Below are 27,734 nucleotides of genomic sequence, written 5' to 3' on the forward strand. Positions count from 1 at the left end.
TAGGAACCTTTTATTGAGAGGTTCTGGTCAAAGTATAAATCACACTACCAAGTCTTAATCTTAGGAAATAAAAGGTATTTACAAGAGTTTCTCACATACATCTGAACAAAAAATACAGAAAATGATAAATAAGTTATATGGAAAATAAAACTTGTCTTACAAAAAATATATGCATTTCTGTATACATTTTCGCACATCAGTACTGGTACATCCATACTGTACAGATTCGGTACGTATCATTTACAGCCCTGTGTTGAATCATACATGTAAGCCTGGTCCAAAAACAACCCCTAGCTGAGCCCTTCAGTGTTGGCAGAACTGAAGTGCCTGGATAGGTATAAGGAACGTGGTAAAAGCTCCCCATAGCATACAGGCCGGCTAGTTCTCAATTTAAAATAGACCCCTATCCCCTACTACCCACTTCTGTATAGTCTAGTGTAGACTTTAAGGGATTGGGCGTTCGAGTCAATGGGGCGCTATATTGCCAAAGTACACCAATCCGGTCCCGTCAGATCTGCAAACTTCAAAGAGGGAAAGACTAGGAGAAGACAAAGGAACTAAGGGGCTGTTTTGGGACTGAGCCGTATAGTACCTAGAGTAGGTGCTTTAAGAGAATAGTGTAGCTAAGTAGTGCATAGGCACTAACGCACAGGTCACACAACGGTTTTCATATAAAGAACCTACGTACATTCACTAACAAATGTGACGTGAGCTACTTAGCGTACATGCTTACTTTAGCCCTCTTCAGATGCTATGAAATGAATCCTTCCTTCCTCGGATCTGATGCTGACATGACTGTGTTGGTGTGAGCTACGTGGTGTAACATTTGCTTTTACCTACCCAACTGTGTTAGATCAGTGATTACTTCAAGGAAAGGAGGAAGGAAGAAAGGATACATTTAGAAAGTTTTCGAACAGGGTTAGGTCCCAGATCTGTATGTGCTTTAGCCAATTCAACTCCTCTGTATATGTACTATGGCATGACAATGATAGTATGGCTGAAGCAGCAACCGATCTGGGAGCAGGCTAAGTAAGAGAGAGAAAACGACACATCTACACATTCATAATAAAAAGGCTTTCTGCTGTGCATGTGTGGTGTGTGGTTTCAGGGGGTGTTTTAAGGAGTGCTGCGGCCGTTTGTCCTGGAAAGGAACTGCAGGTTTGGTGTGTGTCGTGTCCTTTACTTTTGGTCCTTTAGAGGGCGCTAGCGTCCGGCTCTCAGACTTGGAGAGAGCGCCTCGACAGTCACTGTGGTGGTGAGACTTGTCTGCCAGGGAGAGGGGCGGGGCTTGAAATGCCTCCATAGGCTTAAAGAGGTCAAAGGTTACGAGCGTCCGTGGGGGTTTGTGGTCCGAAGGGGGGCAGCTAGGGGCAGAGGGCGGTTTCTTCCTTTCCTCCTTATGGTTGACCCCTCTTTCCCTCTTCCCCTCCTTCTTCACATGTGAGGGTGTGTGTCTAGAAGTGACAGCCTTCCCATCTTCCTCTCTCCCTGGCTTGGTGTGTGAAGTGTGTATGGATGGGTTACCCTCTTTACCCTCCCTATACCCGTTTCTCTCCTTCTTTCCATGTGAGGGTTTGTGTCTATGTGTGCTGCTCTCTCTGCCCTCCTCTCTCTCTTGCCGTGTGTGTGACTGTGTACCACTACCACCTCTGTCCCGGTCTCGTTCCTTCTTGATTTGAGGCGGTGTCTTTGAGGCTGTGTCTGTTTCCCTCACTCCCTTCTCCTCCCTCTGGGTGTGTTGGGATGGATGTGTGTGTTTCCTCTCCTCTTTTGCCCTCTCCTCATCCTCCTTTTTCCTAATGGGTGGAGACGTCTGTGTTTGTGTGGTGCTTTCCATCACACTCTCATCTTTCCCCTTCACTTTCTCTCCATATTTCCCTCTCTCCATTTCTCTGTCCCCATCTTTTACCTTCTCTTTCTTCTCCTTCTCTTTCACTCTCTCCTTCTTCTCTTTATCTTTCACCCTCTCTACTTTCTCCCTCTCTTTTCCATCTTTCTCTAAATCTTTCCCCTTCACTTTCTCTCGCTCTTTCTTGACTTGTGGTGGTGTTTGTGTGGCTGTGTTACCATCCTTTCCACTCTCTCTTTCTTTCTGGACTTGTGGAGGTGTCTTGTGGTGTCTTCCTTCCTCCTCTCTCTCTATCCCAGCCTGCTGTGAAGCCTTTGAGAGTTCCCTATCTTCTCTATCTCCCTCTCCCTCCATATGCACTTCTGGCTGCATCTGTGTGGGTATACTGCCATCTCTTGCTCCTTTTCTCTCCATCTCTTCTATCTTGTGATGCTCGTCAACCTCCTTTCTCTCCTTGACTTCCAGTAGTGTCTCTGTGAGTGGGTTCCCTTCCTCCCTCTCCTCCTCGACTAAAGGTAATGTCAGTGTAGGTGTACAGCCTCCTCTCTCCCCTCCTTTCTCCTCCTCTGTGTCGTCTTCCTCCTTGCAAACTAGTGGCGGCTCCTGTACGGGCATCCTTCCCCCTCCCTCTTCCTCAGTCTTCACCTGCGTCCGTGGCTGTGTAGGATTGTCCTCCTTTTTCCCCCACTCCTCCTCCTCACTCTCCTCTGTTTCTTCCTCCTCCTCTATGACTTGACTTGTTGCCCTTGTAGAAGTACAGCTCTCCTCCTCCCTCTCTTGATCCAGGTGGTATTGTCTGAGGCGGATGTGCCAGGCCAGGCTGCAGACAGCAGACACAGTCTTGAACTGATGCACCACTCCCCTGGGGATGAAGTAGATGTCGTTGTGGTAGAGCTGGATACGGGCGTAGCGGATGCCCTCTCTCCTCAGCTGGTTTAGCTTGGCATCATCTATCCACTGCACACACTACGGAGGGGGAGAGTGGGAGGAGAGGAGAATGAGAGGGAGGAAAGGGGAAGGGGAGAGGGGGAGGAATGGGGAAGAGAAGAGAGAGCAGAAAGGGGCAGTAGAGGATATTATTCTGTTGGTTAAAGCCACCATTCACACACAATCATTGGTTAATAATCTGTTCTAAGGATCCATGTAGAATCCATTGATCTCAGACGTACCTGTGAGAGGGGTGGTTCGTACAGGTCTAGCTGGAGCCTCTGGACCACCTCGGGGAAATCTCCAGCGTGGAAACACACCACGTCTTTGGTTACCCTGGCAGGAGCATCACTACAGAGAGACAGTGGAGAGAGAGACTGTCATAAAGAGGAGCTCAGGTGTGTACAGGTACGGAAGGGGGGTGTATGTGTGTATACACTAGGTCAGGGCTACAGAGACCAGGTGTGTACCCACCCCTCTCTGCAGCGCACGGCCTTGAGCACCCCCACGGCGGCAGTGGTCTGTCTCTCGAAGCCCTGTCCGATGTGGTCGGCGTGGGCTCTGGTCCGGTCCTCAAATAGCATCTCCCTGGGCTCGCTGGCCCGCGGCAGGTACTGCAGGTTCTTGATCTCATTGGTCGACCTGGAACAGGGGGAAATATAAATGTACCTTTAAAGTAAAAACAAAATGCCAAAGGACGTGGCATGAGGATACCACAGACTGCTTTATTGTCGTGTCAGATATTAAGTCGAAGGTCTTATGTCATGTTGGTGGCTTGCTGCCATGCCTTGGTTCTTGTCCCTAGTAAACCTAGACCTAAAGCAATCTTTTCACTATGGTGGACAAACAAAACCAAGCAACGCACCTCTTCCTCTTGAAGGGGGACTTGGGAATGTCAGCCACAGGGATCATCTGTTCCCCTGGTCTGACCCACATGATGGGTCCGTCGTCACTCTCTGTGGGGCTCCGCAGGCGCAGGCTGGAGAACGTGCCCCAGGGCAGGGTACGCTGGGACCACACAGACACATAATTACATATCAGCTCATTTACTGTTATATATTTACGCCTGTTATTTCAGTTTATTTTATGTGCAAATAAACAAAAGTAGAATGTCACAGTGCTGATGAAATTACACTAAAACACTCTCTCAGACACACACTCTAAACCAGGTGTGTCAAACGTACGGTCCGCGGGCCGGATCAGGCCCGCAAACGGGTTTAATCCGGCCCGCGAGATGAAAAAAAAAAAAAAAAAAAAAAAAGTGTTGTAAAATTCAATAAAATAAACTGCTGTTCCAATTGCGTCCACTGGATGGCGCAATAGCAATTGTGTTAAGCAAGCAAACTGTTTATACCGGGGCAGAGCAAGTAGGTCAAGCACGTGCAGCCAATGAGCTACTTTGTTTTGCCCGCGATATTTATTACGGCTTCTACTTTTAACATTATGTGCTTTGGCACCCTCATTGCCCCAATATGTCTCTGTCAAAAAAGAGAAAAGTGGACACAGAGTGCAGAGTGTTCCAAGAAAAATGGTCATCCTATTTAATCACGGAATTGAATGGGAAAGCTGTATGTTTGGTGTGTTCAGAGCATGTTGCAGTGCTGAAAGAATATAACCTTCGTCGCCACTATGTGAGTCTTCATGCCGACAAATATGACAACTTTCAAGGACAGCGGAGATGAGAGAAGGTGAATGAACTGTTGGCGGGTCTGAAGAAACAGCAGTCTGTGTTTACTCACAGCCGAGACATCAGTGACGCTGCAGTGAAAGCTAGCTACCTCATTGCTAATGAAATCGCAGTGGCTTCAAAACCATTTAGTGAGGGTGAATTTGTAAAAACATGCATGATGAAGGCAGCGGAGATTGTGTGCCCTGAAAAGCAGCAGGCTTTTGCAAATATCAGCCTGACAAGAAACACAGTTGCAGACAGGATTTCCGATCTTTCAGTGGATTTGGACAGCCAGTTGAAGCAAAAAGTAAAGTCATTTATTGCGTTTTCGGTTGCAATTGATGAAAGCACGGACATTACAGATGTTGCACAACTGGCCATTTTTTCATCCGCGGAGTTGATGACACATTGACCGTCACCGAGGAGTTCGTGGAGTTGGTGCCGATGACAGATACAACGACAGCAGCTGATATTTTTACCGCACTCGTCGGCGCGCTGGACAGGGTCGGAGTGGACTGGTCCCGCGCTGTCAGCCTGGCTACAGATGGTGCGCCCTCAATGATCGGGAAAAAAGCAGGCGTTGTGACAAAGTTCAGAGAGAAAGTGCAATCTGCAAATGGAGGACGTGATTTTTTTGACTTTTCACTGTATTTTGCACCAGGACGCTTTGTGCTGCAAGTCATTAAAGATGGATAACGTCATGAAGGTGGTCATCCAAACTGTTAATTTCATCCGATCCAGAAGCCTGAATCACCGTCAGTTTGACAGCCTTCTCAGAGAGAAAGACCACATCTATGGCCTGCCATACCACACTGAGGTAAGATGGTTAAGCCGAGGTGCTGTGCTGAGGCGTTTCTTTGATTTACGAGAAGAAATTGAACAGTTCATGGAAGAAAAGGGCAAACCAGTGTTAGAATTTCATTCCGCAGAATGGATGCCGGACCTTGCATTTATGGTGGATGTTACAGAGCACCTGAATAACTTGAACAAACAGCTGCAAGGGCGCAACAAAGTTGTCACGCAGTATTATGACAGCATACGTTCTTTCAAGTTGAAGCTGTCATTGTGGGAGACGCAACTTGCCGGTGGTGATGCAGCTCACTTCCCCTGTCTGAAAAATGTGTGCACGACCCAACATGTGGCAGACATGAAGCGGTTCAAAGATAAAATAACGGGACTGTTACGGGAGTTTGAGCAACGCTTTCAGATTTATGTTTATATGTTTTTATGTTGATGTGCTATTGTTTTTAATTGTTTTTATTTTATTTGTATATTTAACCTATTCTTGACTCTGTGGTTCTTGCACTTGTTTGGGGAACAGGATTTCATTATTTTTATCTACATTTCTGCCTGATAAATGACACCCTGATATAGTTCTGTGATCTGTGATATACTTCTGTGAATCACTGAGGCATTGTGTGTTTGTGTGTTCTTTGTCCTCAGAACTTTCCAATAACTTGAGGTGTTTTATGATTAATAGTGATGTTGTGCTTTTGGACACTGTCCTCAGGCTCCAGCTTTATGTTTATATGTTTTTATGTTGATGTGCTATTGTTTTTAATTGTTTTTATTTTATTTGTATATTTAACCTATTCTTGACTCTGTGGTTCTTGCACTTGTTTGGGGAACAGGATTTCATTATTTGTATCTACATTTCTGCCTGAGAAATGACACCCTGATATAGTTCTGTGATCTGTGATATACTTCTGTGAATCACTGAGGCATTGTGTGTTTGTGTGTTCTTTGTCCTCAGAACTTTCCAATAACTTGAGGTGTTTTATGATTAATAGTGATGTTGTGCTTTTGGACACTGTCCTCAGGCTCCAGCTTTATGTTTATATGTTTTTATGTTGATGTGCTATTGTTTTTAATTGTTTTTATTTTATTTGTATATTTAACCTATTCTTGACTCTGTGGTTCTTGCACTTGTTTGGGGAACAGGATTTCATTATTTGTATCTACATTTCTGCCTGAGAAATGACACCCTGATATAGTTCTGTGATCTGTGATATACTTCTGTGAATCACTGAGGCATTGTGTGTTTGTGTGTTCTTTGTCCTCAGAACTTTCAAATAACTTGAGGTGTTTTATGATTAATAGTGATGCTGTGCTTTTGGACACTGTCCTCAGGCTCCAGCTTTATGTTTATATGTTTTTATGTTGATGTGCTATTGTTTTTAATTGTTTTTATTTTATTTGTATATTTAACCTATTCTTGACTCTGTGGTTCTTGCACTTGTTTGGAGAACAGGATTCCATTCTTTTTATCTACATTTCTGCCTGAGAAATGACACCCTGATATAGTTCTGTGATCTGTGAAACAGTTCTGTTAATCACTGAGGCATTGTGTGTTTGTGTGTTCTTTTTCTTTAGAATTTTCAAATAAACTTGACGTGTTTTATGATTAATAGTGATGTTGTGCTTGTACTATTTTGGACACACTGTCCTCAGGCTCCAGCTTTATGTTGTATGTTGATCGTATTAAAACAAAGAAAACTATCTGAAGTTGATGTTTTTAAGTTATATATACCATGATTTTTCCGGTCCGGCCCACTTGGGAATAGATTTTCCTCCATGTGGCCCCTGAGCTAAAATGAGTTTGACACCCCTGCTCTAAACCAACCTCTAGGAAGGGAGATTCCTCCAGCATGTTGATGAACTCAGGGAAGTAGTCTCCCACCTCCTCGTCCACAGCCCCCACCAGGCTGACCTGCCGCATGGCCCCCGCACGGTATGTCCCCTGGGAGTAGGTACGCTTCACCTGGGGGCAGAGACACGGGGGAGACAGGTTAGAATATTTTTGCTGATGATGATGATGTAGCTGGTGACACTTTGCTTCTTGAAAGTCCAATATCTTTAAAAAAAACTTGACTGCTGACATGCAAAACATTTTGGGACTGTATCAACAGTGGATTAATTGTAAAAATACCATCGCATTTTTGGCTCTGCTGATGGTTTTGTCAGGGAAAATGTTGCGTTATGTGCCCACTCTGGTCTAGCCAGCGGGTCGCGGATGCAGTGCGGGTGAGCTACCTACATGATGAGATTATTATGGACAAGAGCTAGATTGTTTTTGTTTGTCGGCGGCCAGGTTTCTATCATAATGTCACCAGAATAAGACCCTCAATATGTTGGAGAGGAGCATCGAGCTCATCGGCGTGCACTTTCGCCACCCTGTGGGGTTCGTCATGACTTATTTCAGCTGTGGCCTGGTGCGCTGCATGCTTTCCTGTGTCGTGCGCTGCATGCTTTCCTGTGTCGTGGTGGGAGGACCACACAACATGTCATCATGTGACTCAGTTTGCTTTGATATTATGGTTATTGTATCAGTGTTTGCGCATGGAGGCATTTCCACCACCATTTCACGCATAATTAATTTTGCAGACACAGGAAGATCCCACCTTGTCTAGCGTGTTTTGTTTTGTCGACATTTGTTGGGTTTGTCAACAAATTTGCTGTTTCCATTGGGCCTGTCGTGAAATGTTTTGTCCGACATGGACTTTGCTCACATGGAGAGGTTGAATGGAAACCTGGTTAGTGAGAAATGTTTTCCTGAATTCAATCAGAACAGCAATGATCACTACAGTGAGACATTTACATACATTTTAGTCATTTAGCAGACACTCTTATCCAGAGCGACTTACAGGAGCAATTAGGGTTAAGTGCCTTGCTCAAGGGCACAGACACATTTTTCACCTAGTTGGCTCGGGGATTAGAACCAGCGACCTTTCGGTTACTGGCACAACGCTCTTAACCACTAAGCTACCTGCCGCCCCAGAGACCCTTTAGAAAGTAGCAGTGATGTCATCCATGCCAGATGATCTCTTGCACAGTTAAGGATGTGATGGTTGCAACTTCATATCATCACAGTAAGGATAGAAATACACATCAGCGCAAATCACTTACCTATAATGCTGCACAACGATTTAAGTTAATAAGTCATCGTTTTAGTCAAAGTATGATATATTTGGGCTTGAAGTGACAAATCAGAACTGCCTACTTCGTGCAAATCTGTGTGAATGCGGTGTCTTTTCCTATTAGGCTTGGGCGGTATACGGTATATACTGTATACCGGGGTATTTGGAAATAGCCACGGGATGGTTTTTCCAATACCTTCGAAACAATTTATTTTGAATTTGTATTAATATATTTGTAGCTACTTTTTAAGTAAATACCTACAGTCAGCTTGTGCAATATGTTAGGAGATAAAGATCGCGTTTTTCATTTCACCTATAACATACATTTTCATTATGAAGCTTGCCGGTAGTCCCCAGTCACGTGGTGTTTGTTTACAAGGACACAATGACGAGAGCCTTGTGAGTCACTCACTTTTGTGCAGCACGTGCCAGGTGATCTAGTTACAGTATGGTATTCACAAGTAAATATTTGCCAGCTAGAGATCTTATAACTATTAAGTTAACTGTCTAAAATATGCTAAATGCTCTGCAGTTGTGCATTTGGTTTGCTAATTTAGTAGCTAGTTAGCTATCTAGCTAAGTGGTTAGCTTCTTCCAAAATCAAGCTTCGCTTGGTAACAGCAGAAACAGAACCTTGCTGTCTAATATCTGTTTTGTGCGTGCAGCAAACTGTGAGTAGCATTTTTGTGTTACTTGTATAACTTTATGAGCTGGGATCTCTGTCCTGCAAATACTTTAGGTCAGAGACTATAAAATGTTTGCAATGCGCGCATTAGCATTCTCTATGAGATTACATCAACCACCCGAGCCACTGCCTGTTCACCCAGCTATCATCCAGAAGGTGAGGTCAGTACAGGTGCATCAAAGCAGGGACCGAGAGACTGAAAAACAGCTTATATCTCAAGGCCATCAGACTGTTAAATAGCCATCACTAGCACATTAGAGGCTGCTGCCTATAGACATACACAAAAAAAATCACTGGACACTAAGAAATGGAACACTAGTAACTTTAATAATGTTTACATATCTTGCATTACTCATCTCATATGTATATACTATATTCTATACTATTCTACTGTATCTTAGTCCATGCCGCTCTGTCATTGCTCGTCCATACATGTATATATTCTTAATTCCATTCCTTACTTAGATTTGTGTATATGTTTTGAAATTGTTAGATATTACTTGTTAGATATTACTGCACTGTCGGAGCTAGAAGCACAAGCATTTCGCTACACCTGCAATAACATCTGCTAAACATGTGTATGTGACCAATAAAATGTGATTTGATTACAGAGGATCAGTGGGGTTTGAAAATAGCGCCCCTTGTGTTCAGTGCCCATATGGGGGATTCAAACGCATTACCAAAGCTGGGGTCACTGTGTAATATGTGCCAATGTCTATTACTCACTTCCTTCATCGACCTTGAAATAGGACTGTAGGTGGACACCAAAGTTGCAGAGGGAGGAGAGGGATTCCTTTGAAGTGGTTACAATAATGCATTGCGCTCAGTTTGTCTTACTCTCTTAAGGCAATTGTCCAATAATTATTCTTTATACCCTCTTGTTTTGAATTGTTCACATAAATCTTTGGCATGTACACTACCGGTCAAAAGTTTTAGAACACCTACTCATTACAGAGTTTTTCTTTATTTTTACTATTTTCTATATTGTAGAATAATAGTGAAGACATCAAAACTATGAAATAACACATATGGAATCATGTAGTAACCAAAAAAGTGTAAAACAAATCAAAATATATTTTATATTTGAGATTCTTCAAATAGCCACCATTTGCCTTGATGGCAGCTTTGCACACTCCTGGCATTCTCTCAACCAGCTTCACCTGGAATGCTTTTCCAACAGTCTTGAAGGAGTTCCCACATATGCTGAGCACTTGTTTAATGCTTTTCCTTCACTCTGAAGTCCGACTCATCCAAAACCATCTCAATTTGGTTGAGATTGGGGGATTGTGGAGGCCAGGTCATCTGATGCAGCACTCCATCACTCTCCTTCTTGGTAAAATAGCCCTTACACAGCCTGGAGGTGTGGTGGGTCATTGTCCTGTTGAAAAACAAATGATAGTCCCACTAAGCCTAAACCAGATGGGATGGCGTATCGCTGCAGAATGCTGTGGTAGCCATGCTGGTTAAGTGTGCCTTGAATTCTAAATAAATCACAGACAGTGTCACCAGCAAAGCACCCCCACAACATAACACCTCCTCCTCCATGCTTTGCGGTGGGAAATACACATGCGGAGATCATCCGTTCACCCACAACGCGTCTCACAAAGACATGGCGGTTGGAACAAAAAATCTCAAATTCGGACTCCAGACCAAAGAACAAATTTCCACCGGTCTAATGTCCATTGCTCGGGTTTCTTGGCCCATGCAAGTCTCTTCTTCTTATTGGTGTCCTTTAGTAGTGGTTTCTTTGCAGCAATTCGACCATGAAGGCTTGATTCACATAGTCTCCTCTGAACAGTTGATGAGATGTGTCTGTTACTTGAACTCTGTGAAGCATTTATTTGGGCTGCAATTTCTGAGGCTGGTAACTCTAACTTATCCTCTGCAGCAGAGGTAACTCTGGGTCTTCCTTTCTTGTGGCGGTCCTCATGAGAGCCAGTTTCATCATAGCGCTTGATGGTTTTTGCGACTGTACTTGAAGAAACTTTCAAAGTTCTTGACATTTTCCGTATTGACTGATCTTCATGTCTTAAAGTATTGATGGACTGTCGTTTCTCTTTGCTTATTTGAGCTGTTCTTGCCATAATATGGACTAGGTTTTTTTCCAAATAGGGCTATCTTCTGTATACCCCCCCTACCTTGTTTTGATGTCTTCACTATTATTCTACAATATAGAAAATAGTAAAAATAAAGAAAAACCCTGGAATGAGTAGGTGTTCTAAAACTTTTGACAGGTAGTGTACATCAAATGATAAATCAGAGTCACAAATGCGCCTAATGCGAAAGGAGTTTGCTATATGGTAAACTATTTTTTTATGAAGGTGTATGATAACTGCTGAAATGAAGAAAGGTACTTCTATCAGTTTATTTTCTATAGACGGCATCCTGGAATTCATGAATGTAAATAATTCCTCCAATTCAAGATCATCACCTGACCAAATAAAACCAATGTTATCAATACATCTCATAAACACTTTGATAAACTTAGAATAGGGATTATTATCGTATACAAAGTCCAACTAAAATGTCGGCATAAATACATTTGTATAATTGCGCGCAACTGGCGATCCCATAGCAGTTTCTGGTGAGGAGGAGGATTATTTAAGATACTGTTTGAAGAGGTTGGGTTTCAGATGTTTTCGGAAGATGGACAGGGACTCTGCTGTCCTAGCTTCAGGGGGAAGCTGTTTCTACCATTGGGGTGCCAGGACAGAGAAGAGCTTGGACTGGGCTGAGCGGGAGTTGCCCTCCCGTAGGTGTGGGAGGGCCAAGAGACCTGAAGTGGCAGAACTGAGTGCTTGGGTTGGGGTGTAGGGTTTCAGCATAGCCTGAAAGTAGGGAGGGGCAGTTCCTCTTGCTGTTCTGTAGGTAAGCACCATGGTCTTGTAGTGGATGCAAGCTTCGACTGGAAGCCAGCGGAGTACGCGGAGGAGCGGGGTGACATGAGAGAAGGTTAAAAACCAGGCGGCTGCAGCATTCTGGATAAGTTGCAGGGGTTTGATGGCACAAGCGGGGAGCCCAGCCAACAGCGAGTTGCAGCAGTCCAGACGGGAGAGGACAAGTGCCTGGATTAGGACCTTCGCCGCTTCCTGTGTGAGGTAGGGTTGTACTCTACAGATGTTGTAGAGCATGAACCTGCAGGAGCGAGTCGCTGCTTTGATGTTTGCAGAGAACAACAGGGTGTTGTCCAGGTTCATGCCAAGGTTCTTTGCACTCTGGGAGGGCGACACTGTGGAGTTGTCAACCGTGATGGAGAGGTCTTTGAGCGGGAAGGCCTTCTCCGGGAGGAAGAGCATCTCAGTCTTGTCGAGGTTGAGCTTGAGATGGTGGTCCGACATCCAAGTTGAGATATCTGCCAGGCACGCAGAGATGCGTGTTGCCTCCTGGGTGTCAGAAGGGGGGATGGAGAAAAGTAGTTGAGTGTCACCCGTATAGCAATGATAGGAGAGACCATGTGAGGATATGATGGAGCCAAGTGACTTTGTGTATAAAGAGAAGAGGGCCTAGAACCAAGCTCTGGGGGACACCAGTAGTGAGGTTATGTTGGGCAGACACAGATCCTCACCACGTCACCTGGTAGGAGTGACCTAACAGGTAGGATCCAATCCAAGAGTGTGCAGAGCCTGAGACGCCCAGCCCTGAGAGGGTAGAGAGGAGGATCTGATGGTTCACGGTGTCAAAGGCAGCGGATAGATCTAGGAGGATGAGAACAGAGGAGAGATTCAGCTTTAGCAGTGCGAAGAGCCTCCGTGACACAGAAAATTAGTCTCGGTTGAGTGACCCGTCTTGAAGCCTGACTGGTTAGGGTCAAGAAGATCGTTCTGAGAGAGATAATGGTAAAGTTCAGAGACAGCACGCTCAAGTGTTTCGGAAAGAACAGAAAGAAGGAATACAGGTCTATCGTTTTTGACGTCAGATATTGAAGAGGGGAGCCACTCTGGCCATTTTGAAGTCAGAGGGGATGCAGCCAGTGGTCAGGGATTAGTTGAGGGAAGTGAGGAATGAGGGAAGTGAGAAGGTCTCCAGAGATGGTCTGGAGAAGGGAAGAGGGGATGGGGTTGAGCGGGCAGGTAGTCAGGCGGCCAGACCTCACTAGTCGCAGGATGTCATCTGGAGAGAGAGGGGAGAAAGAGGTCAAGGCGTAGGGTAGTTCTGTGTGAGTGAGACCAGTGGACTCAATAGGCTGAGTGAATGAGCAGCAGATGTCATCAACCTTCTTTTCAAAGTGGCTGACAAAGTCTTCCGCAGAGAGGGAGGGAGGGAGGAGAAGGTGGAAAAGAGTTTCCTAGGGTTGGAGGCAGAAGTTTAGAGTGGTTGAAAGTGGCTTTAGCAGCGGATACAGAGGAAGAGAAGGTAGAGAGGAGAGAGAGGAAAGGATGATAGGTCCGGAAGTTTAGTTTTTCTCCATTTTTGCTCAGCTGCCTGCAGCCCTGTTCTGTAAGCTCGCAATAAGTCACTCAGCCACGGAGCAGGAGGGCGGGGGCTGAGTCAGCCGGGAGGAAAGGGGACAGTGCGAGTCATAGGATGCGGAAAGGGAGGAGAGTAGGGTCGAATAGGCAGAATCAGGCGACAGGAGGGAGAAGGATTTAGCAGAAGGGTGAGATGATAGGATAGAAGAGAGTAGTGGGAGAGAGAGAGCGAAGATTGCGACGGTGCATGACCATCTGGTTAGGGTTGGAGGAAAGGGAGACGGAAAAGGAAAAAAAGTAGTGATCAGAGACCTGGAGGGGGGTTGCAGTGAGTGAGATTAGTAGGCGAGCAGCCTCTAGTAAAGATGAGGTCAAGTGTATTGCCTGCCTTGTGAGTTGGAGGAGATTGGGAAAGGGTGAGGTCAAAAGAGGCAAGGAGGGGAAAGAGAGAGTTGGAACGAAATGAATAGAAGGCAGATGTCGGGAGGTATGAAGAGCCAAGTACGAAGAGCAGTGAGCCATCATCAGGAAATGACCTTATCAAGGTGTCAAGCTCATTGAGGAACTTTCCAAGGGCACCTGGTGGGTGAAAGATTACAGTAATGTTAAGCTTGAGTGGACAAGTGACAGTCACAGCATGGAATTCAAATGAGGAGATGGACAGGTGAGAGAGGGAGAAAAGAGGAAATCTCCACTTAAGAGAAATGAGTAGACCTGTGCCACCACCGCGACGACCAGATGCTCTTGGACTATGAGAGAAAACGTAGTCAGATGAAGAAAGAGTAGCTGGAGTAGCAGTGTTCTCTGGGGTGATCCATGTCTCTGTCTGGGCCAGAAAGTCAAGGGACTGAAGGGCAGCATTGGCTGAGATGAACTCAGCGTTCTTGACCGCAGATCGGCAGTTCCAAACGCTGCCAGAGACCCAGAATTCCACATGGGTTGTGCACGCAGGGCACACCAAATTAGAAGGGTTGTAGCCAAGGGGTGAGGAGTGTCTGTAAAGCCTATAGGGAGGGGAGCAAACAGATATAGAAAACACACACAGTTGCCAAAGCTACAAAAAGAGCAAAAATGAGATCTGATAATCAAGTGAGAGAGTTGTGTGGAGCCTTCCTCTTTCCTTCCTCGAATAACTCAGCAGAACAACTCAGCAAAACTGTCTGTTTCGGCGATGGTCTTAGTTTTGCGACAAAAGTGCCACTGACACAACCGCCACTTACAGCTGCCGCTGAGAAACCAGGGGAGACTGAAGTACTAACACTAATTGCCTAGCAGAGGTGGAGAGCACACCTCCCTGTACTAATTTATGATCTCCAATACATCCACTGATTACCAAAACAAGTCACAAATTGCCCCTTGATCCTGGTTGATGTGTCAACTATCTGCTAACTATGAGCAGTCAGCAGTTCACACACCGGCCGCAATTTATGGAAGATGCCAAAACTTGAGATAACAATAGATGGTCAAGTCAAGAATAGGGCAGTGGTTTCCATCTGTGGCAAAGTTCTCTCTAAATCAATGTTTATGTCAAATCCAGCTCCAGCCATAGAGCCAGCTGGCTAATCTTTTGAATGCTGTGTAGTAAAAAAATAAAACAGCAACATAACTTTTGCTAGCTAGATAAGGTTAGCAAGATAGCTAGCTAGCTAAGGTTAGCATGCTAGCTACACTGACAGCTGTCAGTGCCCTATTTGCAGTGGTGTGTATTCATGGGTGCCAAGGGAAGCCAGGCTTCCCCAAAGAAACATACAATTATTAATCTTTCGTCTCTCTGTGTTTCATCATTTTCCTTCAATTCACAAGGGGCTGAAAGTATCTCACAGGAGAAAACAGAGCGAGCGAAACAGCGCCCCTCTTTCTCTCTACGTGTAGGCCATCTATCTGATGCTGTCTGGTCCAAACGAGTATGACATTGTTGCTGCCCGTAGCATTGAAGGCAAGGTAAGCCAGCGAGCATTTGGCCTCCCTTGATAAAAAAAGTATAAAAAATTAGCGTTGAGCTAAACTGAGCGAGCTCAACTGTGAATGGTCCTGGCGCACCCAAAAGTAACTGTCAAGGGAAGACAGATTTTGGCATCACTCCTATCAAATCCCATTGACAGCATACGTTGTTGTGTTGTTGTCCTCCGGTGGCTAGCTAGCTAGCTAAAATTGGCCCTTTCCAAAATTAGCCATGGATGGAGAAAGGGATTTGGACTTGTGGTTTTACTTAATTCTCTGTGCTGGCCAATGATTATAAACGGCGATTCTGATCCAACCATTAATTAATACATTGTTGTGCCCCTGGCCTGAGAGGATGGAAGTTCAATATGTAGCTAGATGTAGAAGGCTAACGTTAACTAGCTATCGTTGCCCATGAATGGAAGTTAGGCTAGCGAGCAATAATTTGTCAGGTAGCCTAGGACAACAAAAAATTAAAGCGTGCACTGTATGACAGTGATAGACCGTTTCGTCAAAATGAAAGAGGAGGATGGCATTGGCGTTTCTCTACAAGTAGGGTGAGTCAACATGTTTTTTTACTTGCACGTACGCGCACACACAGAAATCAGAACCATGGACAGCCACATATTTAGCTCACGTTGATTGGACTAAATTGTTTTTGCTATCTTTTAGTTGTCACTGTATTAGACTAAGCAGAGGTAATTTGATGATGTTGAAGTTGAAATGGTGCTGGAATAGTGGAGGCAGCTCCTGTTTTCTTTGCGACTTCCGGTAACTCTCTGTGGTTCTAAATCAATAGTTGTTTAGTGGTCCGAAAATGTCAGAAACATTAACTTGCTTGACCATGCTGTAGGTCATGTAACTGCCTGTTACATGCAATATGCTTTGTGGACTTGACTGAGGTTGCCATCCGGTTTTGTGATAAAACAAAGGTGTGGTTGAAATTATTGTGCCACTGTCTACTTATTGTCTCGGCCTTTAGGCCTACAGTGGGGAGAACAAGTATTTGATACACTGACGATTTTGCAGGTTTTCCTACTTACAAAGCATGTAGAGGTCTGTCATTTTTATCATAGGTACACTTCAACTGTGAGAGATGGAATCTAAAACAAAAATCCAGAAAATCACATTGTATGATTTTTATGTATGATTTTTAAGTGATTAATTTGCATTTTATTGCATGACATAAGTATTTGATCACCTACCAACCAGTAAGAATTCCAGCTCTCACAGACCTGTTAGTTTTTCTTTAAGAAGCCCTCCTGTTCTCCACTCATTACCTGTATTAACTGCACCTGTTTGAACTCGTTACCTGTATAAAAGACACCTGTCCACACACTCAATCAAACAGACTCGAACCTCTCCACAATGGCCAAGACCAGAGCGCTGTGTAAGGACATCAGGGTTAAAATTGTAGACCTGCACAAGGCTGGGATGGGCTACAGGACAATAGGCAAGCAGCTTGGTGAGAAGGCAACAACTGTTGGCTCAATTATTAGAAAATGGAAGAAGTTCAAGATGACGGTCAATCACCCTCGGTCTGGGGCTCCATAAAGGATCTCACCTCGTGGGGCATCAATGATCATGAGGAAGGTGAGGGATCAGCCCAGAACTACACGGCAGGACCTGGTCAATGACCTGAAGAGAGCTGGGACCACAGTCTCAAAGAAAATCATTAGTAACACACTACGCCGTCATGGATTAAAATCCTGCAGCGCACGCAAGGTCCCCCTGCTCAAGCCAGCGCATGTCCAGGCCCGTCTGAAGTTTGCCAATGACCATCTGGATGATCCAGAGGAGGAATGGGAGAAGGTCATGTGGTCTGATGAGACAAAAATAGAGCTTTTTGGTCTAAACTCCACTCGCCGTGTTTGGAGGAAGAAGAAGGATGAGTACATTCCCAAGAACACCATCCCAACCGTGAAGCATGGAGGTGGAAAAAATCATTATTTGGGGATGCTTTTCTGCAAAGGGGACAGGACGACTGCACCGTATTGAGGGGAGGATGGAAGGGGCCATGTATTGCGAGATCTTGGCCAACAACCTCCTTCCCTCAGTAAGATCATTGAAGATGGGTCGAGGCTGGGTCTTCCAGCATGACAACGACCCGAAACACACAGCCAGGGCAACTAAGGAGTGGCTCCGTAAGAAGCATCTCAAGGTCCTGGAGTGGCCTAGCCAGTCTCCAGACCTGAACCCAATAGAAAATCTTTGGAGGGAGCTGAAAGTCCGTATTGCCCAGCGACAGCCCCGAAACCTGAAGGATCTGGAGAAGGTCTGTATGGAGGAGTGGGAAAATAATCCCTGCTGCAGTGTGTGCAAACCTGGTCAAGACCTACAGGAAACGTATGATCTCTGTAATTGCAAACAAAGGTTTCTGTACCAAATATTAAGTTCTGCTTTTCTGATGTATCAAATACTTATGTCATGCAATAAAAAGCAAATGAATTACTTAAAAATCATACAATGTGATTTTCTGGATTTTTGTTTTAGATTCCGCCTCTCACAGTTGAAGTGTACCTATGATAAAAATTACAGACCTCTACATGCTTTGTAAGTAGGAAAACCTGCAAAATCGGCAGTGTATCAAATATTTGTTCTCCCCACTGTATATATATCACGGTCGCAAGGCATATGAATTAACAGGTTATAGAGCAAACAACACAATTATCACAACACATAGGTTGTAATATGGCTTTTGTTTTGGGGGGGGGGGGGCTATTTGTTTTTTATCAACTCCATGTGTAAATTCCCACACCCAATTTGTGAATATGCATAAGTTAACTTTGTCATTCTTCTGAGGTGAAACCTAAACACGCTTTCATCTCTAGGACAGGAAATTACATTGAAATAGTGGCATCAACTTACTCTGGAGGGTCCTTTAGAACTCTTAGCCTAAAATGTTTGCACCCCCGCGGAAATCTAATTAACATAATAAAAAGATCCCCATCAAAATCCATCTGTTTAAGCTTTTTTTGCATGGGCTGTGTCTCAATCCATCACATCCACCGAAATCGCCCTTCCGCATCTGCGGTGAAAGGTGGCAGAGCTAGAGCGGTGTTTGTCAGACCATGAGACATCCCGAAAATCGGTCTTCTCACGAAAATGTCTGTAGCATCCGAACGGTTTGGCCTACAAACTATTATGACCACTATTGCAAGATGAGACTCTCACAAATACGATGGTGTTCTCCGTTTTGCACAAGACTCATCTGAAGGTCCCCGTAACCAGCTCAAAAAATGAATGGAAGTATAGTGGAGATAGTTTAGTGCCTAAAATAAGGGGATAATCGTATCTCTCTCAGATATAGGACAGAAACTTCAGAACAAATTTCCTTTAGATTTTTTGGGGGACTGTTGTTCCATGTAGTAAATCTGTTATTCAAATGAGTTTCTATTGCCGGAAGAAGATGGCTGCCGTTTTACAGCCCTCTAACCAATTGTACTATTATGTGTGTTTTTCCGCGTTATTTGTAATTTATTTTGTACATAATGTTTCTGCCATCGTCTCTTATAACCAAAGAGAGCTTCTGGATATCAGGACAGCGATTACTCACCTCGCGTTGGACGAACACTTTTTCTTCAACGAGGCGTTCGCGAAGGATATTCTACAGACTCCCGACAAGGCCCAGATCCCCGTCATTCGCGTGAGGAAGAGACGGAGATATCGTGGACGAAGGTCGGGGTGCCTTGTAAGGATCCGACGGCGAACGAGTAAACTGCCTCTCCCATCAATCCTATTAGCCAACGTTCAAGCTTTGGAGAATAAAATGGACGATTTAAGATTACGGTTATCCTACCAACGGGACATTAAAAACTGTAATATCTTATGTTTCACGGAGTCGTGGCTGAACGACGACAATGATAACATTCAGCTAGCAGGCTATACGCTACATCGGCAGGACAGAACGGCAGACTCGGGTAAGACGAGGGGTGGCGGTCTCTGTATATTTGTAAACAACAGCTGGTGCACCAAATCAAATACTAAGGAAGTCTCAAGGTTTTGCTCGCCTGAGGTAGAGTATCTTATGATAAGCTGCAGACCACACTATTTACCAAGAGAGTTTTCATCTATATTTTTCATAGCTGTCTATTTACCACCACAAACCAATGCTGGCATTAAGATTGCACTGAATGAGTTGTACAAGGCCATTAATCAACAGGAAAACGCTCATCCAGATGCAGCGCTCCTAGTAGCAGGGGACTTTAATGCAGGGAAACTTAAATCCGTTCTACCTAATTTCTACCAGCATGTTAAATGTGCAACCAGAGGGGAAAAAACTCTAGACCACCTTTACTCCACACACAGAGACGCATACAAAGCTCTCCCTCGCCCTCCATTTGGCAAATCTGACCATAACTCTATCCTCCTGATTCCTGCTTATAAGCAAAAACTGAAGCAGGAAGCACCAGTGATTCGGCTAATAAAAAAGTGGTCAGATGACGCAGATGCTAAGCTACAGGACTGTTTTGCTAGCACAGACTGGAACATGTTCCGGGATTCTTCAGACAACATTGAGGAGTACACCACATCAGTCACTGGCTTCATCAATAAGTGCATCGATGATGTCGTCCCCACAGTGACCGTACGTACATACCCCAACCAGAAGCCATGGATTACAGGAAACATCCGCACTGAGCTAAAGGGTAGAGCTGCCGCTTTCAAGGAACGGGACTCTAACCCGGACGCTTATAAGAAATCCCGCTATGACCTCCGACGAACCATCAAACAGGCAAAGAGTCAATACAGGTCTAAGATTGAATCATACTACACTGGCTCTGACGCTCGTCGGATGTGGCAGGGCTTGAAAACTATTACAGACTACAAAGGGAAGCACAGCCGCGAGCTGCCCAGTGACACAAGCCTACCAGACGAGCTAAACCACTTCTATGCTCGCTTCGAGGCAAGCAACACTGAAGCATGCATGAGAGCACCAGCTGTTCCGGACGACTATGTGATCACGCTCTCCGTAGCCGATGTGAGTAAGACTTTTAAGCAGGTCAACATTCACAAGGCCGCAGGGCCAGACGGATTACCAGGACGTGTACTCCGAGCATGTGCTGACCAACTGGCAAGTGTCTTCACTGACATTTTCAACATGTCCCTGACTGAGTCTGTAATACCAACATGTTTCAAGCAGACCACCATAGTCCCCGTGCCCAAGAACTCTAAGATAACCTGCCTAAATGACTACCGACCCGTGGCACTGACGTCTGTAGCCATGAAGTGCTTTGAAAGACTGGTCATGGCTCACATCAACAGCATAATCCCAGAAACCCTAGACCCACTCCAATTTGCATACCGCCCCAACAGATCCACAGATGATGCAATCTCTATCGCACTCCACACTGCCCTTTCCCACCTGGACAAGAGGAACACCTACGTGAGAATGCTATTCATTGACTACAGCTCAGCATTCAACACCATAGTGCCCTCTAAGCTCATCACTAAGCTAAGGATCCTGGGACTAAACACCTCCCTCTGCAACTGGATCCTGGACTTCCTGACGGGCCGCCCCCAGGTGGTAAGGGTAGGTAACAACACATCTGCCACACTGATCCTCAACACGGGGGCCCCTCAGGGGTGCGTGCTCAGTCCCCTCCTGTACTCTCTGTTCACCCATGACTGCATGGCCAGGCACGACTCCAACACCATCATTAAGTTTGCCGACGACACAACAGTGGTAGGCCTGATCACCGACAACGATGAGACAGCCTATAGGGAGGAGGTCAGAGATCTGGCCGTGTGGTGCCAGGACAACAACCTCTCCCTCAACGTGACCAAGACAAAGGAGATGATTGTGGACTACAGGAAAAAAAAGAGGACTGAGCACGCCCCCATTCTCATCGACGGGGCTGTAGTGGAACAGGTTGAGAGCTTCAAGTTCCTTGGTGTCCACATCACCAACGAACTATCATGGTCCAAACACACCAAGACAGTCGTGAAGAGGGCACGACAAAGCCTATTCCCCCTCAGGAGACTAAAAAGATTTGGCATGGGTCCTCAGATCCTCAAAAAATTCTACAGCTGCACCATCGAGAGCATCCTGACTGGTTGCATCACCGCCTGGTATGGCAACTGCTTGGCCTCTGACCGCAAGGCACTACAGAGGGTAGTGCGTACGGCCCAGTACATCACAGGGGCAAAGCTCCCTGCCATCCAGGACCTCTATACCAGGCGGTGTCAGAGGAAGGCCCTCAAAATTGTCAAAGACTCCAGTCACCCTAGTCATAGACTGTTCTCTCTGCTACCGCACGGCAAGCGGTACCGGAGTGCCAAGTCTAGGTCCAAAAGACTTCTCAACAGCTTCTACCCCCAAGCCATAAGACTCCTGAACAGCTAATCATGGCTACCCGGACTATTTGCACTGCCCCCCCACCCCATACTTTTTACGCTGCTGCTACTCTGTTAAGTATTTATGCATAGTCACTTTAACTCTACCCACATGTACATATTACCTCAACTACCTCAACTAGCCGGTGCCCCCGCACATTGACTATGCAACGGTACCCCCCTGTATATATAGCCTCCCTACTGTCACTTTATTCTATTGTATATATAGTCTCCCTACTGTCACTTTATTTTTACTTCTGCTCTTTTTTTCTCAACACTTTTTTTGTTGTTGTTTTATTCTTACTTTTTTTGTTTAAAATAAATGCACTGTTGGTTAAGGGCTGTAAGTAAGCATTTCACTGTAATGTCTGCACCTGTTGTATTCGGCGCATGTGACCAATAAAATTTGATTTGATTTGATTTGATTTATTGGCTAATAGCAGTAACGCCAAATTCAATGTTTCATCCAATAATTGTTAAAGATTTTTTTTCTTCCTTAAGGGGTATTAAAATTCAAAATCAAATAGCTAAATAATCGTTGGTATCACAATCTTAAAACAATTCCATTTGTTAGCTTAAACCCCCCACCACTCCCCCGGTTTAGACAGGGCTTAGACTCTTGAGGGTTATGAAACACTGCCCACTCACCTCTCGGTTTACAAAGCTCCACTGACCTCATATCAACAATCTTTAACCTCTCACCTTCCTTACCTCAGAGGTCCGACGCCGCATGCAAACACAAACAGGAAAACAGCTCAAATGCACCATTTGATTATGTTCTTGTTTGTAAATGTGTAAGCCCAGTCCCACAGTCATCCAACCACTATTACTCAGGCTTTATTTGGGAGATATTACATTTACAACTGTACTTTAAGCCTATTTTAACTCATGCTTCTCTGCCAGATATCACTGAGTTGGTACATGCCACTGTAATGTTAAAAGCTTTGTTTAACCTAACCCGCTGTACATCTCATGCAGCCGTGTGAGTGTCTGCTAGTAGAGACAACTGAAACCTGTGCAAGCTCTGTAACTGTAACAAAACAAACTGCTGCCGTATGTTTATTCTTAACTGTAAAACTGGAACTTTGAGGGAATTACCTCGTAAGGTTAAAACGTGAGGAACACAACCATGTGTGGTCATTCAGATTTGCTACTTTTTAACTAGCTCACGCAGTGAGTAGTCATGTAATTGATCAAGGGAATTCATCTAGCCATACAATAAAATTATTGAGAAAACGAGTAAGTTCATACTAGCAACATCTAGCAGTAGCAAGTATCTGTCCCAATACACATAGCTAATGGCAACCAAAGCCCACTATTAATCATTCAACACCCTGCAGTGTTTGTTCACATGATAGAATCACATTAAGTAGTAAGTGACTGCCTGTCATCTTCAGCATCGCTGAATGTTCAACCATGTGGTGTTTCAGAGAGAGCAGTAGACCTTTCAAACTATCTGCAGGGAGGAAGGAAACAGGGTTGCTAGGATACAAGAGTAAGAGTCCCTGGTCGAGGGGAAATATAAATGCAGATTCTGAAAGTAAACAAAAACACTGAAAGTAAACAAAAACACAGAGAAGAGTCAAGGAGTCACTATCAGAACCTACTGAAGAGTCAAGGATTCACACTAGCAAAACCTAGTGAAGAGTCAAGGTGTCACATTAGTAGAACCTAGGGAAGAGTCATGCACTTTGAAGTCACACATAAATCAGCACCAGTGTGTGGAAGTTGCTGGTACTGAGGTGGTGATTCTTTGGGATGATTATAAAGCACAACAGAATTCTAAAGCATTCTCATCCATCCACTGACCTGAGTGTGGAAGTTGGCCATGGTGGTGGTCTCTATATCCTTCTTCCCCAGCACCTCCATCTTGACCGGTGCATTGGGGAACTTGTAGGAGAAGTAGTCCAGAAAGTCTGGTAGGTAGGAGGCCGCTCCATGGATGATGCCCATGACGTAGTGGGCCGCGTCAGCTTGGTCCTCGCTGAATGACAGGGTGACAAACTCCTGGGCGAAGCGCTGCATCTCGGCCGGGGAGAGACAGGCCAGCTGCTGGCAGTAGGCGTGGGCCACCGAGGCTCCTCCATTGGCCTGCTGCTCCACATGGATCAGACGGCCAAACTCCAGCTCTGAAATGCCCTGGGACTGGGTACTGTGGAGGGGGGAGCCGTAGCCCAACCTCTCCCTGACCATGGAGGACATGGAGGTAGCAGTGGTGGTGCTGGAAGGATCCTGATGGGGACTTGGGAAGGTTTGGAAGAAACTGTTATTGGTGTTGTAGTTACTCCTGTCTGGTGTGTTGAGCAGGTCCGGCAGGTCCACAGTTACACCAGAACACACCGTCTGGCTGGAGCGGTGGTACATCTTGGGCCGGCTGCGTCTCGCCCTCTCGCAGTCTTTGTGCTTCTTTTTCTTCTTCTTCTTCTTTAGCTTTTTCAAGAGGAGCTCGTCCTCCGAGTTGACTTTTGGCTTCTCTGTTGACTCTGTAAGGAAGAGAAGACTGTGTAAGCCAATAGCTGTAAATAAGATGTGTGCATACATCTTGAAGGCACCAGTCCTGGTACATGACCTACCTACTTCACAGCATTTGACTCAATTTATTATGAGGGGGAAGCTAAAACAGTGTGAACATCTCTGACATGGAAATGACCAACATGGCATTGAATCTCAATGTAATCACCATTAAGACTGATTTATTTTTTATTATCTCACCCATACCTTTCAGTGGAGATTTCACCTCTCTGTTCTCCCTCCCTACATCATTCACAACCATAACTTGGTGGTTCTTCTTCTCCCTGTCCCTCTCTTTATCACTCTCCTTTTTCTTCTCTCTCTCCTCGTCTTTGCCAATGTGTTCTAAAATACGGAAATTTAATACAGATTAAGTAATAAACACATTGATTCTGATCCATCAACACTTCATTCAACTTAATCTAAACTGTAGGCCTTTCTGTCAATTAGTGGTGTAATAATCTACTGGGCCTAGTGGCATTATATCGGCATACTGCACAGTAGCACTGCTTAACTAATGTTATCAGCTGGCTTTAGTAATTTCAAACCTAGTTCATGACTTTTTACATTCAAAAGACTGACAATGTTGACCCTACCTCGCTGTAACATATTTACATCACAATTTTCCGTCTTTGTATGGCAACTCCCAAGGTTCCCTTTCTCCATGAGTGAACTCTGCGTTTTAGCGCTCTTATCTTTTTCCTTGTGCCTTTTCTCATTCGGTTTCTTCACTTTCGTAGGAGAGGCGAGAAAGTTGCTGATCTTGAAGATCTTTCGTGCGGGAGCTGGCGAGGTGGAGTTGCTCGGCTTGGCCGGGCCGAAACTCCATTTCGCTGGGCTCCCATAACTCTGCTTCCCGTTGTGTTTTTCCCCTGCACACATTACGTCCCCGTTCAATTTCCTGTGTTTCAAACTCTTCTCCTCGATTCGGACTTTCTTTGGCGGTGGAGGGTGGACAGCGTTGGAAGACTGTAGTCGACTCTCCGGTGGTATTTTGGGTAACAAGGGGTTTGGAGGATTTGTTTTGCCATTAGCTGAGAAATGCATGGATCCTACGGACTCCGCCATCTTGGAAGTTTCTCTATTTTACGCTCACACGTAGCTGCTGCGTGACTGAGAGACAGAGAAGGGGCGGTCCCCTGTGTAGTACGTCAGAAGACAAGAGGCGGGGGTGAAAACAGTAAACACTGTTGTTTACATTTTGCAAGCGGGAAAATCTAGCTGTCATTGATACAATTTACACTATGCACCATGTAAGTCAACTACATTCTTACAATGCATTTATATAATGGACATTGTCACTGTACACATCTCTCACTGTAACATCTCTCATTGCAACGTTCTCTCAATGTGAGAGATATACTTGAGATAGTGACATAAATTTGGATATTGGACTAAGATGTGAGTATTTGTATTTATTAAGGATCCCCAGCAGAATTAACACAGTTATATATTATTTAAAATATTACATGACATTACATTTCATACACAACCTCTCCCTCAACATGAGCAAGACAAAGGAGATGATCGTGGACTACAGGAAAAGGAGGGCCGAACACGCCCCCATTCACATCGACAGGGCTGTAGTGGAGCGGGTCGAGAGTTTCAAGTTCCTTGGTGTCCACATCACCAACAAACTATCATGGTCCAAACACACCAAGACAGTCGTGAAGAGGGCACGACAACATATTTTCCCCATTAGGAGACTGAAAAGATTTGTCATGGGTCCCCAGATCCTCAAAAAGTTATACAGCTGCACCATTGAGCATCCTGACCGGTTGCATCACCGCCTGGCATGGCAACTGCTCGGCATCCGACCGTAAGGCGCTACAGAGGGTAGTGCGTACAGCCCAGTGCATCACTGGGGCCAAGCTTCCTGCCATCCAGGCCCTATATACTAGGCGGTGTCAGAGGAAGGCCCCCAAAATTATCAAAGACTCCAGACACCCAAGTCATAGACTGTTCTCTCTGCTACCGCACGGCAAGCGGTACCGGAACGCCAAGTCTAGGTCCAAAAGGCTCCTTAACAGCTTCTACCCCCAAGCCATAAGACTGCTGAACAATTAATCAAATGGCCAGCCAGACTATTTACAAAATGCTGTTCATTATCTATGCATAGTCACTTTACCCCTACCTACATGTACACATTACCTCCACTAACCTGTACCCCTGCACATTGACTCGGTACTGGTACCCCATGTATATAGCCTTGTTATTGTTATTTTATTGTGTTACTTATTAATTTATATTTTTTTATAATTAATATTTTCTTAACTCTATTTCTTGAACTGCATTGTTTTTGGTGTGTTTTTTGGGGGGGTAGATCAGCTTAATATTGCAGATAGATTGTAACTTCCATCAACGTAATTGTCTGCATCACTTCCAATCCCCCATGTTTATATATATATATATACAGTGGGGGGAAAAAGTATTTAGTCAGCCACCAATTGTGCAAGTTCTCCCACTTAAAAAGATGAGAGAGGCCTGTAATTTTCATCATAGGTACACGTCAACTATGACAGACAAATTGAGAAAACCCCCCCCCAGAAAATCACATTGTAGGATTTTTAATGAATTTATTTGCAAATTATGGTGGAAAATAAGTATTTGGTCACCTACAAACAAGCAAGATTTCTGGCTCTCACAGACCTGTAACTTCTTCTTTAAGAGGCTCCTCTGTCCTCCACTCGTTACCTGTATTAATGGCACCTGTTTGAACTTGTTTTCAGTATAAAAGACACCTGTTCACAACCTCAAACAGTCACACTCCAAACTCCACGATGGCCAAGACCAAAGAGCTGTCAAAGGACACCAGAAACAAAATTGTAGACCTGCACCAGGCTGGGAAGACTGAATCTGCAATAGGTAAGCAGCTTGGTTTGAAGAAATCAACTGTGGGAGCAATTATTAGGAAATGGAAGACATACAAGACCACTGATAATCTCCCTCGATCTGGGGCTCCACGCAAGATCTCACCCCGTGGGGTCAGAATGATCACAAGAATGGTGAGCAAAAATCCCAGAACCCCGCGGGGGGACCTAGTGAATGACCTGCAGAGAGCTGGGACCAAAGTAACAAATGGGGCCATGTATCGCGAGATTTTGAGTGAAAACCTCCTTCCATCAGCAAGGGCATTGAAGATGAAACATGGCTGGGTCTTTCAGCATGACAATGATCCCAAACACACCACCCGGGCAACGAAGGAGTGGCTTCGTAAGAAGCATTTCAAGGTCCTGGAGTGGCCTAGCCAGTCTCCAGATCTCAACCCCATAGAAAATCTTTGGAGGGAGTTGAAAGTCTGTGTTGCCCAGCGACAGCCCCAAAACATCACTGCTCTAGAGGAGATCTGCATGGAGGAATGGGCCAAAATACCAGCAACAGTGTGTGAAAACCTTGTGAAGACTTACAGAAAACGTTTGACCTGTGTCATTGCCAACAAAGGGTATATAACAAAGTATTGAGAAACTTTTGTTATTGACCAAATACTTATTTT

At 44.9% G+C, this 27,734-nt stretch overlaps 1 protein-coding gene across 2 annotated transcripts; it reads right to left on the minus strand.

Annotated features, from left to right (window-relative positions):
- Window positions 1-25,335, minus strand: LOC311134664 (lysine-specific demethylase RSBN1L-like; the record flags this gene model as incomplete). Of its 2 annotated transcripts, XM_084168411.1 has the most annotated exons (8): window positions 1-2,815; window positions 3,019-3,127; window positions 3,251-3,418; window positions 3,642-3,784; window positions 7,069-7,206; window positions 23,540-24,213; window positions 24,449-24,586; window positions 24,838-25,309. In XM_084168411.1, 8 exons carry the CDS (start codon window positions 25,307-25,309, stop codon window positions 1,061-1,063), a joined length of 3,597 nt encoding a protein of 1,198 aa, XP_084024537.1. In that variant the 3' UTR covers window positions 1-1,060. The 2 variants fall into 2 exon arrangements, with proteins under 2 accessions (XP_084024537.1, XP_084024538.1); XM_084168412.1 differs by lacking the exon at window positions 24,449-24,586 and having other exon boundaries at window positions 24,838-25,335.
- Window positions 25,336-27,734: the final 2,399 nt, after the last annotated feature.

Source organism: Coregonus lavaretus, assembly GCF_964263955.1.
Source record: "Coregonus lavaretus genome assembly, chromosome: 9".
Lineage (NCBI taxonomy): Eukaryota > Metazoa > Chordata > Actinopteri > Salmoniformes > Salmonidae > Coregonus > Coregonus lavaretus.